The 17,030-nt window shown below is 43.1% G+C and overlaps 1 protein-coding gene across 4 annotated transcripts in view; it reads right to left on the bottom strand.

Annotated features, from left to right (window-relative positions):
- The window catches only part of LOC137431634 (protein TANC2), a 384,138-nt gene that overhangs the window by 209,665 nt on the left and 157,443 nt on the right, over positions 1 to 17,030 (bottom strand). For all 4 annotated transcript variants that reach the window (XM_068123171.2, XM_078782260.1, XM_068123170.2 and 1 more), the window contains one exon: positions 16,788 to 16,900. In XM_068123171.2, coding sequence (XP_067979272.2) covers positions 16,788 to 16,900 — 113 coding nt within the window. The remainder of the gene's footprint in view (positions 1 to 16,787; positions 16,901 to 17,030) is intronic.

The following is a 17,030-nucleotide window of genomic DNA, read 5'->3' as shown; positions in this document are numbered from 1 at the left end:
CCTTGACTTGTCTGCATACCATGAAGTAAAATAAAATGGAAAATAGTCTAAAAATATTCAAAAGTAAGAAACATCAAAGCAGAGGGGGCTCGAAAAAGGACAAAAGCACAAACCTGCAGTTTATCATACCTAATAAATGTACCCCAACATTGAAAAACTCATCAATTAATCCACAATGAAACAGAAAACCAAATACTGCATTGGAGTCATCAGAAGGAACCAAAAAAAAGTAAAGAGCAAAGATTGATATTCAAATGATACTCGAGCACATCAAAAACCAACTAAACAAACCCAAGACAGGGCAGCGTAGAATAGAATCCACAACTATATCACAAACTTAACTCGAACGAAGTTGATGGCATGCCATCCACACGCTTTCCACCTAATGTAAAATTGAAAGATGGAAAAAAGATCCACAAGGAATGACCTGAGATCAAATTTTGAGTTAAATTTTTCTCCATTTTGACCCCTGTGATCCCAAGTCCCCAGTCCCTGGGGCATGAACCAGGGTTCAAATCCAAAAAATCATTACATATTTTATGTGTCCCCTAATGTTGATTGCATATACAAAGTTTCATTCAAAAAAAAAAAAAGTTTAAAAATGTGCCCATAATGTTTTTGGTATTTTATACTTTGACCCTGCCACAGGACCCCAGGGGGCACGGACGAAATTATACTACTCTTGCACCTTTGTGACACGTGTTGATCATAACTACCAAGTTGGGTGAATTTCTGCACAACCGTTTAGGACCGAACCCCAGGGGTTCAGTGAGCCAGTCTCAGGGGTTCGGCGGAGGTCCTCCGAAACGCATTGCAATTTGTTTTTTTTAAAGTTTTGTATCAATTTTGAATCTATGTGTAATTACGCTTATTATTAATATTATTATTATTTTGCTATGTATGTTACGAACGAATGGAAATGTTATTTGTAATTGCATTCCCATCCCATTCATGGTTTCTCTGGTCTGTGTTTAAGATAAGTTGTTTCACACTGACTGCAGTAAGTTGAATCAATGAGCAACTTCCTAATTATTCTGTTGATGGTGCTTACTTGCTTACTTACTTACTGGATTTTGGACTTTGCAGGTGTTCGGAAATTCCAGTGAATAGCCTTGATTAGCTTGCCGTGTGCCGTGCGTCATTGGTCGCGCCTTACTTTGGAGTTACTGATGAATTGAAAAGTAAGTTGGAAATGTTTGTGGATATGCAGGGCGGGTTCAGAGTTATATTAAAGTCAAAAGTGGATGGTGATTATAAAATACGATTGAATTACTCAGAAAATTAGGTGGAGGTGATATAAGTCCTTTGGTCGCAATTCAAAACTAACAATTCACAGTTTTCTATGTAATATTATAATGGGATTTGAGGTGACATAGAGTTGAGTAGATAATAAATCCCGTCATCATAACTACAAGTTATGTTTTCTTCGTTAAAATTTCTCAGTTTTCAGAGGGGTACTGATTATATTTAAGCATGTTCCTTATTTAATTTTTGTCATATAATTATTTGCCCGAACTCAATTAAGATCAGTTTGTTACTCTTCTTTTTTTTTATTGCAGAATGTCGAGCAAAAAAAGGAAGTGGTCGGAGGATTACGTGCGGTACGGGTTCACGCGTTTGATGGAACGGGACGGAAGTTAGCGTCCTCAATGCATGCTTTGCAATGTCAAGTTGAGCAACTCCAGCCTAGCACCAGCAAAACTACGGAAACACTTCAAAAAACTGCACGGCGAGGGGCAGTACAAAGAAACAATGCTGGATGAATTCAAATTGAAGAGAGTCCGATTCGACGCAAGTGCTACCTTGCCCACTCTCGGCTTCGTTCCAATTGACAAACCGATCCTCACCGCGTCGTATGAAGTTGCGTACCTGATCGCAAAGCAGGGCAAACCGCACACCGTTGGCGAGACACTCATCAAACCGGCCACGTTGAATATGGCCAACATCATGCTGGGAAAAGCTGCTGAAAACAAGTTGTCTCTCGTTCCACTCTCAAATGACACCATCAGATGCAGAATCAACAACATGAGCGACGACATACTCGCCCAGGTAGTTGCAGATTTAGTCGCGAGCCCGACGAAATTCAGCCTTCAACTCGACGAGACCACCGATGTTTCGAATTTTAGCCAGCTCATCGTATTTATGCGTTATGTCAAAGGAGACGAGATCAAGGAAGACTTTCTGTTCTGCAAGCCTCACAACAACGACGAAGGCAGCTGACGTGAAGAAGATTGTGGACGACTTCTTCAGAAGCAACGGCCTCTCGTGGAACATGGTGTCTGCAGTTTGCTCGGACAGAGCTCCAGCCATGCTGGGATGCAACTCCGGTTTTGGAGCGCTGGTGAAGGCCGATGCACCACACATCATTGCCACGCACTGCGTCCTGCACAGACACGCGCTGGCATCAAAAACACTGCCTCCAAAACTGGCCAATGTTCTGAAAATCGTCGTTGAAACTGTGAATTACGTGCGAAGCCGTGCTCTGAATCATCGCATCTTCAAAGAGCTGTGCAATAAAATTGGCTCTGAATTCGAAGTCCTTCTCTACCACTCTAACGTTCGATGGTTATCACGAGGGAATGTAGGGAGCCGTGTTTTTGCCTTGCGTGTAGAATTAGCCCTGTTTTTGCGAGAACACCAGCATTGCCATGCAACGCACTTCCAAGAGTCAGAGTTCATCCTCGCCTTGGCGTACTTGGCTGACATCTTCGACGCACTCAATCATGTCACTTGCCAGACGCAGGGCGGTGGAGTGAATGTCATCGAATCTGAAGAAAAGCTGAGCGCTTTCCGAAAGAAGTTACCGTTGTGGAGGCGGCGAAAAGAGAACGACAACTTCACAAACTTTTCGCTACTGGACGAGTGGACGAGTGCGTGAGCGGGATCGAAGATGATTCTGAAGTTGGAGGCACTGCTGTACTGGGGGAGCTGAAGCAAGCGATTTCCACGCACTTGGATGAGCTGGGAAAGTCATTTGACGGCTACTTCCCCGACCAAGAGCAATACCTAGCATGAGTGCGGCAGCCGTTTACTTTCGACGTTGCAACGGCAGATGTCAACGACAAATACCTCGACGACCTCATCGAACTTCAGCAGAGCCAGACTCAATAACAACTCTTCGGCACAACACCGCTCTCAACGTTTAGGTGCCGCCAAATGGAAGTGTGTCCTCACATCGCTAAAATTGCCTTTGACATCCTCAAGCCGTTCGTTACAATGTATCTCTGCGAGCATGCGTTTTCGAAACTGGTGGACATTAAAACAAAGAAAAGGAGCAGGCTTGCATGCGAAAATGATTTCAGGGTGGCCCTTGCCAAAACAAAATCACGCATTTCCCAGATTGCCTCCCGAAAGAAGAACAAACGCATTAAGATGCAATTCTTGTTAATTTTTTTTGTCAAATTTGAGGGGTTCAGCGAGTGTTCGGTGGGTTTTGTTAGGGTTCAGCGTCTTTATAAAGGTTAAGAACCACTGGTTTAGGAGGAGGTAGTGTGACGGACAGACAGCCAGACAGCCAGACAGACCAAGCCGATAACAATATCCACGTTTTCTTTTTTTTAAATCAAAAAACGTGCTGATAATACAACAACCATAGAATCGCAAACCAAAATGAATGATTATTTTGGTCTTCCACAAGTGTACCTTTTTTTTCTTTTTCAAAAGGAGGTTGTTTGCTGTGTTACGGATTCGTCACTTCCGTTGTGGTGGTTTGCATCCACTGTAAATATTTCTGATTCCATGTACTATTATTGTTTTCAAAAGGTTTATTGTTCATGAACTGTTTTCAAAAGGTAAAAAAGTTAATGTTAAAAGAAACAGAAAACCGGATCGGGAACCGGACGACGAAGAGGAAGAGGAGAGAAAAGAAGGCGGAGAGAGTGAGTCGGACAAGAAGGAGCCGAGCTGCTCCGAGTTCTGAACTTTCACTAGCGAGTCACTAGCGAACTTTCTCGTTTCCCGGGAAAGGGGTCCCTGCGACAGAGTTGTCATCGCTGTGACCGATCAACCTGCGTGTCAGGTTTTTGGCAGTGGATTCCGAGGAGAATTATCGTCGGGCCGTTACGTCTCAAGAACAGGTCGTCGGCCATTTTCACTCGTGCGTTTCGCGCGTCGAGCAAGGTTTCTTTGCTTCGTCAGCCGTTTTCACCGCTTTCATTTTCACGTTGTGTGTGCAATACGTTTTCACGTCTCTGGTGTGTGTGTGTGCACCGTGGCTTCTGAAGATTAATTTGCGGTTCGCCGACTGTGAGCCGTGAAAGTCCATACCCGAGGGTGTGATTTCTCAGTCGCCTTGAGGGCGCCTTTGTGCAGCTTTGGGCTGTGTGACTGTACTTGCCATCCACACGGGATTCTGGTCTCGATTGGCCATCGTTCTGGCGATCGCTGGAGCGAATCAACTTTGGGCTTGAAGCCGGGAATAAGAGACATTGGGGATGTTCTTGTTTCACTCACTTGGAGCACAGCGAGTTATATATCACAAAACTGATGGTACCATCATAGGACATATTGTTTGTACTTTTGATTACTATTATTGTTGTACTGTTATTCTTGTGTGATCTTAATACAATATTTGTTTGTGAGTAACAATTGGGGTGGCTTCTCCATTGATCTTTGACATACAGAATAACACATTTTTCTGCCGTGACTCCTCTCGGGGCTCGGAGGTACACCGTGACCAGGGGGTCGGGGAGGAGCACGTAAAAGCTGCAACACAAAAAACAGCATATAACAAGCATCTCTATTTTTGCTGCACCACTTCCAGGCCTCACAAAGGTGTCAGGCAACACCAAAAACATGATATCCTGCAGTTCTGAAGGAAATGATTGAATTACAAGTGACGTTTACATCTTCCTGCCATAGCATCGGTCTCGAGTCTGTTCCAACATTGGCCTCGCGCTAGTTGACACTCACCCAATAACATTTCCATCTCCCGTGTGTTGTCAGCTGCCTGCAATCCGTTTCCACTCATATCGGACTTTCACCAAATGACATTGTGTCGAGAAGAATTTACTGAGCTCCGGTGCAATTTCATGCACCAACATTACAGCAGATGTAGCGCTGTTGTTGGATGGGTTTCCGAAACTGGGTTGCCACGAGCACCATCGGCTCTTTGTTGGAACTGTATTACCCTACGATCTGTGATGACATGTTCACATTTGTGAAATGGAAATGCAGTTGAGATTCTCTCCACTCTGTTCATTCGCTTGAGCTGTCTGTCTGTGTCTGTCTGTGTGGTCTGTGTGGTTCTGTGTGTGTGTGGTTCTGTGTGGTCTGTGTGGTTCTAGGCATCTAGGGGAAAGTGAGGCAAGTGAACTTTGAGTGAATTCGAGTGAACTTTGTAAAAATCGAGCTGCATACCAAGCTGTTCCAGGTTTGTTTTGTTGGTTTTTTTCGTTTCTTTTTTTCTTGTGTCATTTAATGACATTGTATAGTACTAATTGTTCAGGAACAAACAAGTATGAAGGTAGTGTTGTCCTTACGGGGAACTGTCAGTGGACTGAGTGTTTGTGAGTTCAACAGGTTTGGGAAGGAAAGATTGTGAAGAAGGAGAGGAATTGCTCCTGAGGAACAAGAGGAACACATAGGTTGTTCTGACAGAGAAATAAGGAAAGCGAAACATTTTAAAATACCATTTAAAGCTTTTAAAGTAAGAAGCAAGTCCATGCAATTGAAGTACAATTTGGAGCTATCGAGAAAGGAAAATATAAGGAATGAACGAAGGAAATCGTTCTCTTAGACATTTACTTTCACTTTAATTTTGTGTATTTTGTAATTCTTTGGAAAGGTCATCTTATGGAAAACCTGAGGACCATAGGAAACTTGAAAAGATGAATGATTATCAGTTTGTTCCTGTGGTCCAACATTGAATGACTAAACAATAACTTGCTATTGTTTTTTGCAAAAGGCTCGTCTTCCAAAATTGAAAGATAATAACAAAATATGTATGTGTGCCACTTATTTTCAAATCGACTTAAGAAGCATAGGGAAGGAGGTTGGGATAAGAAAGGATGAGAGGAAAGGGGATAAAAAAAATCTTCCATTGTTGAAGATTAGATATGTAGATTGCCCTTTTCACAAACAGCACAGATGGAAGAAAATCCCAGCTGAGCTAATAAAGAAATAATATTCTTGAGTTGAAAAATATTCCAAAGTACTGAAAATGGCCTTTTAAGTAAATTTTAAGCTGTACTGATTTGGCCATTGATGTTCCTTCTGGTGACTCGCTGTAACAGTTGCTACTGGTGTAATAAATATGGTAAATCTGAATACCGATTGAACTATTTTATTTTATTTTTAAACTGGGTTTTTTGTATGTACAGAGTAAAGGCTCATGGGTAACTAGAACACAGAACGGACTACGGTGTGAAATAACGAAAAGAACAAGAGAAAGGGTAGGTGGGGTGGGGAATGGGGGAGGCAGGGGAGGCGCGGGTGGTGTGGGACACACCAATATCGCAGGATAGATGGACAAAATAGACGGAGACTTGGAGGAACAAAGGACATGCAGAACAGTGCTTCACAACTGATGTGCCATAACAAAATCACAAAGGTGTCGCAGTACTTTTGTAATTAGAGGGCAATAAAGAATTGTCAATGGAGCAGTATGACTGGGTTCGTGATGCTTTTGTTTCATCTGCAGAGGCATCAGCTAAGGATCTTTCTCTGAAGGCCCAATAAGAATTTAGACCCTAGGAGCAACTGCACTCTCAAATATCAGTTCAGTGAGACATGCTCTGGACCCATTTTGGCTGCAGATGTAAAAACGAGCATCCAACCTTCTCTAATCGTCCCGTTGATGTGAAGTGAGCTTCTCAACATTGACACATATCAGAAATAACTAGAACGGCACTCGGTAGAGAGCATACCTTCGCCAGGCTGACCAGTTTACAATTTGTATCCCACTGATAAGCCGGATCTGGATCGGGACCTGAACCAAAATCTAATCGGATTGTTATTGTCCCCTAAACAACTCAACCACCAAGTTTTGTCATAATCCATCCACGTTTTGAAATATCATGCTATATATCGTTTTAGGCACAATCCCTCAATGGTGAAGAATCGCTTGAGAATTAAAAATTCCCATATCCAGATTAGGATCTTCACCGAAATCAAATCGATTAGTCCTAGGCCCACACACAACCTGTCTGTCCACCAAGTTTCGTCCAAATCCGTCCATAACTTTTTGAGATATCGTGCTAAATAATAGGTTTTTGCTCTTTCTCTCAATGGTGAAGAATCACTTTAAAAAGTCTCTGATCCAGATCCGGATTCAAATATTTACCCAAATCAAATCAATTCTTCCTTGTCACACACCAAATCTGTCCACCAAGTTCCGTCTGAATCCATCCACAACTTTTTCAGGTATCGTGCTATATATCGTTTTTTTGCCATATCTCTAAATGGTGAAGAATCACTTTAAAAATTCTCGGAACTAGATATGAATCCGGATCTTCACCAAAATCTAATAATTTCGTCAGTTTCACATACCAAGCCTCCCCACCAAATTTTGTCTGAATCCGTCCATAATTTTGAGATATCCTGTTCACAGACAGACAGACAGACAGGAGTCAAAATATAACCTCCATCCACCTTCAACAAGTAATCATGTCTGAGGAGCTTGGATCAGGAACGTTGTGTCGCTCTTTCCAGCATAGAGCTGAACATGAAACATTAAACGCCTCTATTCCACAACACAGGCGCAAGTTTCTCACTCATGTCAAATTAAAGTACGGATGGGACTTCAATTTCTCAATTAAATGTTTTTGGGAACAACAACAACAACAAAAACATGCATTTTAAGGCCATTTTCCCTGCTAGAGCAGGGGTTAGCCTTGCGGTCCCCATGACAATCTTCTCCATTTTGCCCTATTTTCTACATCTCCCCTTGTTAACCCCCTTGCCCGCATTTCTTCTTCCACCATCTTTAGCCAAGTCTTTCTCGGTCTTCCCCGTCCTCTACTTCCTTCTACATTAACTTCCATCACTCTTCTCAACCAGTCACTTTCATCCTTCCTCAACACATGACCAAACCATCTCAACCTGTTCCTCTTCACAGCATCAATCACAGGCTCTATTCCCATCATTTTTCGCAATTCATCATTTGTCTTCCTCTCTCTCAACGATACTCCACACATCCATCGAACCATTCGCATTTCCACCCTTTCCAGCCTTCGTTGCTGCTCTACGTTCATTACCCATGTCTCGCTCCCATAAATCATAACACTTCTCACACATGCAGCATACACCTTTTTGGGAACTTTGGGAATTTTGGGAACAGTTTTAAATAAATTATTTAACTGCCCTGTGATCTTTAATGACATATCTGAGACGTGTTACAAAAAGATCGAGTTTATAATCTCCTTTATAGGCTGAATAGTATAAATAAGGATTTTTTTTCATAATAAAACTTTTTTTTTTAATAATAAAATTTTAAATGCACTACATTGTTTATAATTTGCTCATCTGTGTAAAAATGCGATTTTTACTCTTCCCTCCAATGGCTATAATAGTAGGCGATGAAAATATAACACATTGAAATGGTAAAAATTTGTTTCGGTGTGCCACGAGGATCGAGCGGGCCTGAAAATTTGGCGTGAAATAGAAAAAAGTTGAGAAGCACTAATGTACAAGAATGAAACCATGGGGATGGGAGGACACGGGGTGAACAGGAAGGATACAGCCGCAAACTCTGAATCACAGTAGTGGAAGGGAAAACTGGGGAAGAAGCTGAAATATTCCCCATCTTTGCTGAAAAAAGAAAAAGATTCACTCCAAAAAAAAACACAAGCTCATTCTGCCTGCATTTCCTTCCTTCGTTCATTCCTTATATTTTCCTTTCTCGACAGTTCCAAATTGTACTTCAATTGCATGGACTTGCTTCTTACTTTAAAAGTTCTAAATGGTATTTTAAAATGCTTCACTTTCCTTATTTCTCTGTCAGGAACAACCTATGTGTTCCTCTTGTTCCTTAGGAGCAATTCCTCTTCTTCTTATTCACAATCTTTCCTTCCCAAACATGTTGAACTCACAAACACTCAGTCCACTGACGGTTCCCCGTAAGGAAAACTCATACGTGTTTGTTCCTGAACAATTAGTACTATACAATAGTTTGTTCCTGAACATTATTTTGCACCTGAGAAGGTAGAGACGTTTCTAGCAACCCGTGACTCAGATTTTGCAACTGACCCGGGTGGCATCAGTACACATGGTCTATAAACCTGCTCTGCTGCTCTTGCACATCCTCTTTCTGCTCTTTTCACCCTATAATTTGCCCTAGGTCCTTTTCAACCTGCTTGGAAGTCAACCAACATCACTACATTACATAAACATGGTGCAAAAGCCGATCCCCTTAACTGCAAACCTATAAGCTTACTCCTGTGGTAGCTTGTACCTGTTGCTGCATTTGAGCCTGGGGAGTAACGAGAATTACTAATTACTAATAAAATAATAATAATAATAATGCTTACCTAAAATGGGGGGAATGAACATAAAAAATGCTATTGTTCTACAATGGTAAGACATATATGAAATAGAAATACCAAGAAATAAAAGCTGACCTTCTGTACTCTTCCTCATATTCATCTTTTGATCTTAAATCCAAATGTCTTGAGTATATATAGCAATAATAACAAATTTGACTTCACTGATCCAATACTTATGAAGTCTTGTACTTCCATTATCCGTAGCTTTATTGATTTATTATTAGGATTTTTAACAACCACTTTTGTGTACATCAAGACTCAATTGTGTCAATGAAGGAAAATATGAAAATAAATTCAAACTATGTTCCCCATGGCTAGTCTTACAAGTATGAAGTTTCACATCGATTTGTTAGGCGGTTCTGGAGAAGAAGATTTTTAAATGTTTTTATTTTCAATCCAATATGGCCACCAGACCACGTGACCAATAACGTCATAAATTTAATTCTTTACTCACATCAGGTTGTAGATCAGATATATCAAGTTCCAGATGTTTCGGATAAGGATTTCGATTCAACCAATTGAGGCTGGTTGAATACTATTTCACTGATGTCAGCGTTACCACTCTACATACCCCCTGGGGAGTTCAGGACATTTGCCAAGTACCAATTTATTTTGTTGAGCAGTTTCCGAGAAAAATATATCCAAATTATTTATTTTAATCCAATATGGCTGACATACCATGTGACCTATGACAACAGAGCTATCAATAAAACATCCTCCATGGTTAGTCCCTCCTATGTTTAAAGTTCAGACCAGCGGTTACAGAGAAAAGTTTTTTTTAAGGCAAAATATATAGACAGACAGATAAGCAGACAGACAGACACGTTGCAATAGTCTCACAACCCCTTAGTGGTTTAGTGGGTCCAATTACAACAAAGACTCAAAATCAACAGGACAGTACCATATTTTCATGCAAATAACCGCTCCCTGGTATGCCCCCGCACCTGGGGATAAAGTGCCCTAGGAACATTTCAAGCACATATATAATCAGCACTTGGTATACCCCGCAAGGCAGGAGTGTGTTCAGTTACCAAGTTTCTTGTAGAGCACTCACCAAGTGGCTTAAGCACTCATGCAAGCACTTCATTCAAAACCATGAAGGAATGGCTGGCTTGGCAAGCACTAGCTAGCTGCTTGGTAATTGAACACATCCCTGCTTTCCTCTCCACATGACCAGGAGATGTGCGATATCCATATTTACAGCAGGCTTTGTCATACACTAACAACTGTATTAAATATAACCAATTGACATTAAAATTCATATCTTGAGAAAGGGTTGTTGAATTCATTAAACTTTACTGTTAAAAACCAGCTGTGGTTTCCAGTACCGATGCAACCAGAAACCACGCTGCTCATCCATTAGAAATGTATAAATACCCTGCACAGGCTGTTGAATTTTATATCATTCCACAAAATTGTCCATACCATTGCAAGTCTTCCCTGTTGTACAATGTCTGCTGTCAGTACAAATAAGAGAAAATGGAAAAGTTTCACATCCGAATTCAAACTGAAAGTTGACGAAAAAGTGGGCTGATTTCTGGAGAAGACGAGGATGAGAGTGATGACAATATAATTGTGGCAAACCTGGAGTGTAACAAGTTACCAAACAGCTAGCTAGGGCTTGCCAAGCCAGCAGTTCCTTATCAACTGTTTTGAATGGAATTCTTAAGCCATTCGGCAAGCACTCTACAAGTAACTTGCTAACTGAACACAGTCCCACTCTTGCCGATTCCAAGCTGCAACAGAAACCACAGTGACACAGAAGACGACGACTGTGCAGGCTTTACAGAAGACTACTTACCGGTACGTTAAATAGTTTTGAAATTACATAATTATGTATGTGTAGGTATACCCTAACCGGAACACATTACATATGTATGTGTAGGTCCGGGCTGACGTGGTGTGGTGCTGACCGGGCAAACGTGGTGTGGTGCTGACCGGGCCGCCGTGGTGCTGACCGGGCAAATGTGGTGTGGTGCTGTCCGGGCTGGCGTGGTGCTGACCGGGCAAACGTGGTGTGGTGCTGACCGGGCTGACATGGTGCTGACCGGGCAAACGTGGTGTGGTGCTGACCGGGCCGCCGTGGTGCTGACCGGGCAAACGTGGTGTGGTGCTGACCGGGCCGCCGTGGTGCTGACCGGGAAACGTAGTGCTGACCGGGCAAACGTGGTGTGGTGCTGACAGGGCCGCCGTGGTGCTGACCGGGCAAACGTGGTGTGATGCTGACCGGGCCAACGGTGTGGTGCTGACAGGGCCGCCGTGGTGCTGACCGAATAAACGTGGTGTGGTGCTGACCGGGCAAACGTGTTGTGGTGCTGACCGGGCCGCCGTGGTGCTGACCGGGCCCCCACAGCCGTGATGCCCCCCCCCCCCCACCGCCCCCCACCCTCCAGAATTTCCATGTTTTAAAAGTTTCCCAGTGTGTACCCTGGATTTAGAATAGGTACACCGTATCCCTGCGTGTCGTAAGAGACGACTAAGAGGGTTGGCGTCAGGAAGGGCATCCGGGCATAAAAAAAAAAACATTGCCTCAAAAAGAGAACCATGACAATTACAACTACATATGGGCACGGTACAGCCCGAAGTGGAGATCGGTTTCTGAGGTTTGGGACATGAAATGTAGGGACAATGACAGGGAGATCAGGAGAAGTGGTGGAAGTATTGGTCAGAAGAAGAGTGGACATATATTGTGTGCAAGAGATGAGATGGAAGGGAAGTGGTGTGAGAATGGTGAAGGGTAGGCAGCGACAGAAATACAAGTTTGTGTGGCAAGGGTGCCCGGAGGGCGTGAATGGTGTTGGTGTCCTGTTTTCTGAGGAGTTTGTAGACAGTGTGGTGAGTGTGACAAGAGTGAGTGACAGGTTCATGATGGTGAAAATGATGATTGGAAAGCTCTTGGTGAACGTCATCTCGGGATATGCTCCGCAGGTTGGTCGGAGCGATGAAGAGAAGGACAAGTTCTGGTGTGCGATCGAGAAGCTGATGGAAAACGTGAAATATGAGGAAGTTATTGTGGTAGGAGGAGACCTAAATGGACATGTGGGAAGGAGTATGGATGGTTTTGAGGGAGTTCATTGGGGTTACGGATATGGTGTGAGAAATGGAGAAGGTGAAAGGATTTTGGAGTTTGCTGATGGAGCTGATTTGTTGATTTGTAATACTCAGTTCAAGAAAGAGGATAATAAGCTTGTTACATACACGTCAGGTGGGTCGACGACAACCGTTGACTACCTGATGGTGCGTAGGCGAGATAGGGGGCACCTCCGGGACACAAAGGTGATCCCGGGGGAGGAGGCTGTTTCACAGCACCACTTGGTTGTCTGTGACACAAGGGTGAAAGGTGCGAGGAGAGCTCGGCGGGTGAAGTACCAACAGAGAATGAAAGTGTGGAGGTTGAAAGAGGTGACAGGAAGGGAGGCATTAAAAGAGAGGCTCAGTAGGGTAGAGGATGATGTGGTTGACCTTGAAAGTGGTTGGATGTCAATGAAAGCTAGTCTGTTGGGAGCCATTGGTGAGGTATGTGGATGGACAAAAAGACCACCGAGGCACTCGGAAACATGGTGGTGGGATGATGAAGTTGGAAAGAGGATTGACGAGAAGAGGAAGAAGTTCAAGAAGTGGCAGAAGGCGAAGGGTACGGGAGCAGAAACAGCAGAGCATGAAAGTTAGAAGGCAGCCAAGAAGGCTGCAAAGAAAGAGGTGGCAAAGGCGCAGGAGGCATGTAGGAAAATGTTCGGAGAACGCTTGGATTCGGAAGAGGGTCAGAGAGCAGTATTCAGGATTGCAAAGCAGATAGCGAAAGAGGTGTGATGTGATGGGGGTGAGTTGCTTGAAGGATGAAGTGGGACAAATCGTTGTGGACCCAGATGGAATTAAAGGAAGATGGAAAAGATATATGGAAATGCTGTTGAATACAGAGAATGAATGGGATGGCAACATAGAGAGTAACCCAGTTTTAGGACAGGGCAGAGAAGATAACTGAGAAGGAAGTTGAGGAAGCGATAAAAGCAATGAAGAGTAGAAAAGCGGGAGGGCCGACGGGAGTTGTGGGAGATATGTTGAAGGCAGCAGGAAGTTGGGGTGTGAAGACAATGACAGAGATCTGTAATCTGGCGGTGAAAGAAGGCCGCATTCCAGTGGATTTGGAACTGAGTACCCTCGTCCCTCTGTACAAGGGGAAAGGTGACCCTCTAGAGTGTGGCTCGTACTGAGTGATAAAGTTATTGGAGCATGGAATGAAGGTATTGGAAAGGGTGTTAGAGAGGAGAATAAGGAATAAAGTGAAGATCGAAGAAATGCAGTTTGGATTTATGCCAGGAAGAGGACCCACAGACATGCTTTTTATTGTGAGGCAGTTGCAGGAGAAGTACATGGAGAAGAGGAAGAAGTTGTTTCTTGGGTTTGTTGATCTGGAGAAAGCATTCGATAGGGTTCCATGCAAAGTATTGACATGGGCAATGAGGAAGTTAGGAGTGGAGGAATGGTTGATCAGAGTCGTGATGGCAATGTACAAAAGAGCGCGCACAGCTGTAAGGACGAAGGACGGGAACAGTGGTGAGTTTGAGGTGAAGGTGGGAGTGCATCAGGGGTCGGTACTAAGTCCACTACTATTTGTAGCTGTGATGGAGGTGCTGGCTCAGAACGTAAAGGAGGGTTTACCGTGGGAATTGTTGTATGTAGATGATCTGGTGTTGATTGCGGAAAGTATGGATGGACTGAAGGAAAAGATGAACAAGTAGAAGGAATGTATGGAGACAAAAGGTCTGAAGGTGAATATCAGAAAGACGAAGGTGATGGCAAGTGGTAAAGCATGTGGTGAGGTGGAAAGAACTGGGAAGTGGCCCTGTGCTGTGTGCAGGAAGGGTGTCGGAGTGACCTCCATTCAATGTACAATGTGCGCTGAGTGGGTTCATCAAAAATGTAGTGGTCTGAGAGGGTCATTAACCAGTGTGGCAGCTACATTCAAATGTAAGGTGTGCACAGAGGGAGCTGCACATGGAGGAAATGTTGAGTTGGATCTTGGAGACGGCGTGAAGCTGGAAGGTGTGAAAACATTTTGCTACCTCGGAGACATGCTGAATGGAGAAGGTGGATCAGACTCGGCAACGGTTGCTCGAGTGAGATGTGCATGGAAGAAGTTTCAGGAACTGAGTGGCATGCTGATGAGGACGGGAGTGTCGTTGAAGCTGAAGGGAAAGGCGTATGCTGCATGTGTGAGAAGTGTTGTGATTTATGGGAGCGAGACATGGGTAATGAACGTAGAGCAGCAACGAAGGTTGGAAAGGGTGGAAATGCGAATGGTTCGATGGATGTGCAGAGTATCGTTGAGAGAGGAAGACAAATGATGAATTGCGAAAAATGATGGGAATAGAGCCTGTGATTGATGCTGTGAAGAGGAACAGGTTGAGATGGTTTGGTCATGTGTTGAGGAAGGATGAAAGTGACTGGTTGAAAAGAGTGATGGAAATGAATGTAGAAGGAAGTAGAGGACGGGGAAGACCAAGAAAAACTTGGCTAAAGATGGTGGAAGAAGAAATGCGGGCAAGGGGGTTAACAAGGAGAGATGCAGAAAATAGGGCAAGATGGAGAAGATTGTCATGGGGACCGCAAGGCTAACCCCTGCTCTAGCAGGGAAAATGGCCTTAAAATGCATGTTGTGTTTTGTTGTATATGTATGTGTAGGTAAAATATGCAAAAGAACTGCAATTAAAGATATTACAATTAAATTTGCAAAAAAAAAACCTGCCCCTTCATGCATCTCCTTGATCACTTAGCTTGGATCCCCAGGTGGTTATGTCACCTGCCGTATCGTGAAATACCGTATAACCCGCACACGAGTACACCCCGCAGTTAGATTTTTTGGAACTCATTTAACGTTTGGCCCACGGGTTACTTGCGTGAAAATACAGCAACTACAAAACACTACAAATCGTGGACCATTGCACGGGCTACAAATTCAAAAACTACCGAAAACAAGTATGGATATTGACTGTCAGGGATAGCAATAATAAATATGCATAACAGCAGCAGTAGACTTCAATGCAAGAAATCTATAACTCTGATAAACACAGCAAAGGAATTTGGGGTTTCAATTCAAATACACTGATGGGAATTTTCTTATTACGTAAGACATCAATACGAGGCTGAAAAGGTTAATTATCTCCTAATCATGATATACCCACATATTCCAGTGGAGATTAAAAAGGGGGAAATCCAAGCAGATTACAATTAAATAATTGCAGACCCACATGTGTACACAAAGATAAAGTTATGGAATTTATGTATTTGACCATTCAAATTGAATTGCACTTTAAACATTTCTCCAGGGGAATAGGGGGCGAAAGCACAAACTCGTACCTGGCGTCAATCAATGAAATGAATTAAAATGTGCTGTATAATCAACAAATTTAGAGGCAAAAAAAAACGAAGACGTCTGCATACTGACACATATGTAGCACATCTGCATATCCTGTTACATGTTAAGGCCTCTCAGAAAACTAATTTTCTACTTCATCAGTTAAAAGCAATAGAAGTGGTTGAAGAAATCGAGAAAACAACGCACATTTCTCACATTCTTGAAACAGCCACAAATGGCAGAAGTTCTGATATGAAAATAATGTGTTAGATTTCTCCACCTCGCAGGAGAAGTGTTAAGTGACACGTTGCAAGTCATTCAGACCAATGGAGCAGAAACATGACATTATTCTCCATCGATGTAATACGAGTCACAATCAGGCAGATAGTTTTCAAAAAGGCATGTCACTTGAAAGTGTGCAACAGCTGTTTTACAATAATGTCTTTTCATACCAATGGAAATTTTTCGACAGAGGAGGTAACTATTCCTGCAAATTTGACGACAAAAATTAAAATAAGCTTGAAATTTAATATTAAACTCTCTTCATCAACCGCTAAGGAAAAGCCAAAAAAAGAGACAGAATATTCTTCATGCAAATCTAGAAGGAATTGAAAAAGGATGGCAAAAACTGCCTTCGATCGACGGTCGAACAACTACATTTGGATAAAATACAGTCAGAAGTTTTTCTTAGCATTTATCAATGAAAACAACATCCTTGATGGGGACCATGTCTTGTGCAAAATACCACAAATTCCAAAGCCTTTGAGAGATTTTTTAAATCTTAAGCTCTGGAATGCATTATTCGTCAAATTCTTCAAACATCACCTTGTAGTCTTTCAAACAAAGTGCAATCAAGTTGATGTGCCCAGTTGGCTCATGCGCACAATGCCTGCACAGTTTCTGTGCACAAGGCCTGGAGAATTACGGCTCAAGAGGATTGCACCACTCACCTTCTCTCTCCGCTCTAGTGCACTTCCACCCTTGCTTCCCAGGAGAAGACCCAGACGGGCCATCAAAGCATCTGCCGTCTCCTGCACGGCCGAGTCCTGCTCCGTATCATGGCCTGCCCAAGGGGTGGAGGGGTCAAAGGGGAGAAAGAACGGGGGATGGGGTGTCAAAGTACGCTGGCGCTAAAAGTAAGATTATGTTTCTCATTGGTGGGCAATGAATGAGAGACAACGTGGTTTCCTGGG

The sequence above is a fragment of the Myxine glutinosa genome, chromosome 7 (assembly GCF_964187855.1).
Source record: "Myxine glutinosa chromosome 7, kmMyxGlut1.1, whole genome shotgun sequence".
Lineage (NCBI taxonomy): Eukaryota > Metazoa > Chordata > Myxini > Myxiniformes > Myxinidae > Myxine > Myxine glutinosa.
The sequence above is the reverse complement of the archived record's forward strand: the minus strand, read 5'-3'. Positions and strand labels throughout refer to the sequence as shown.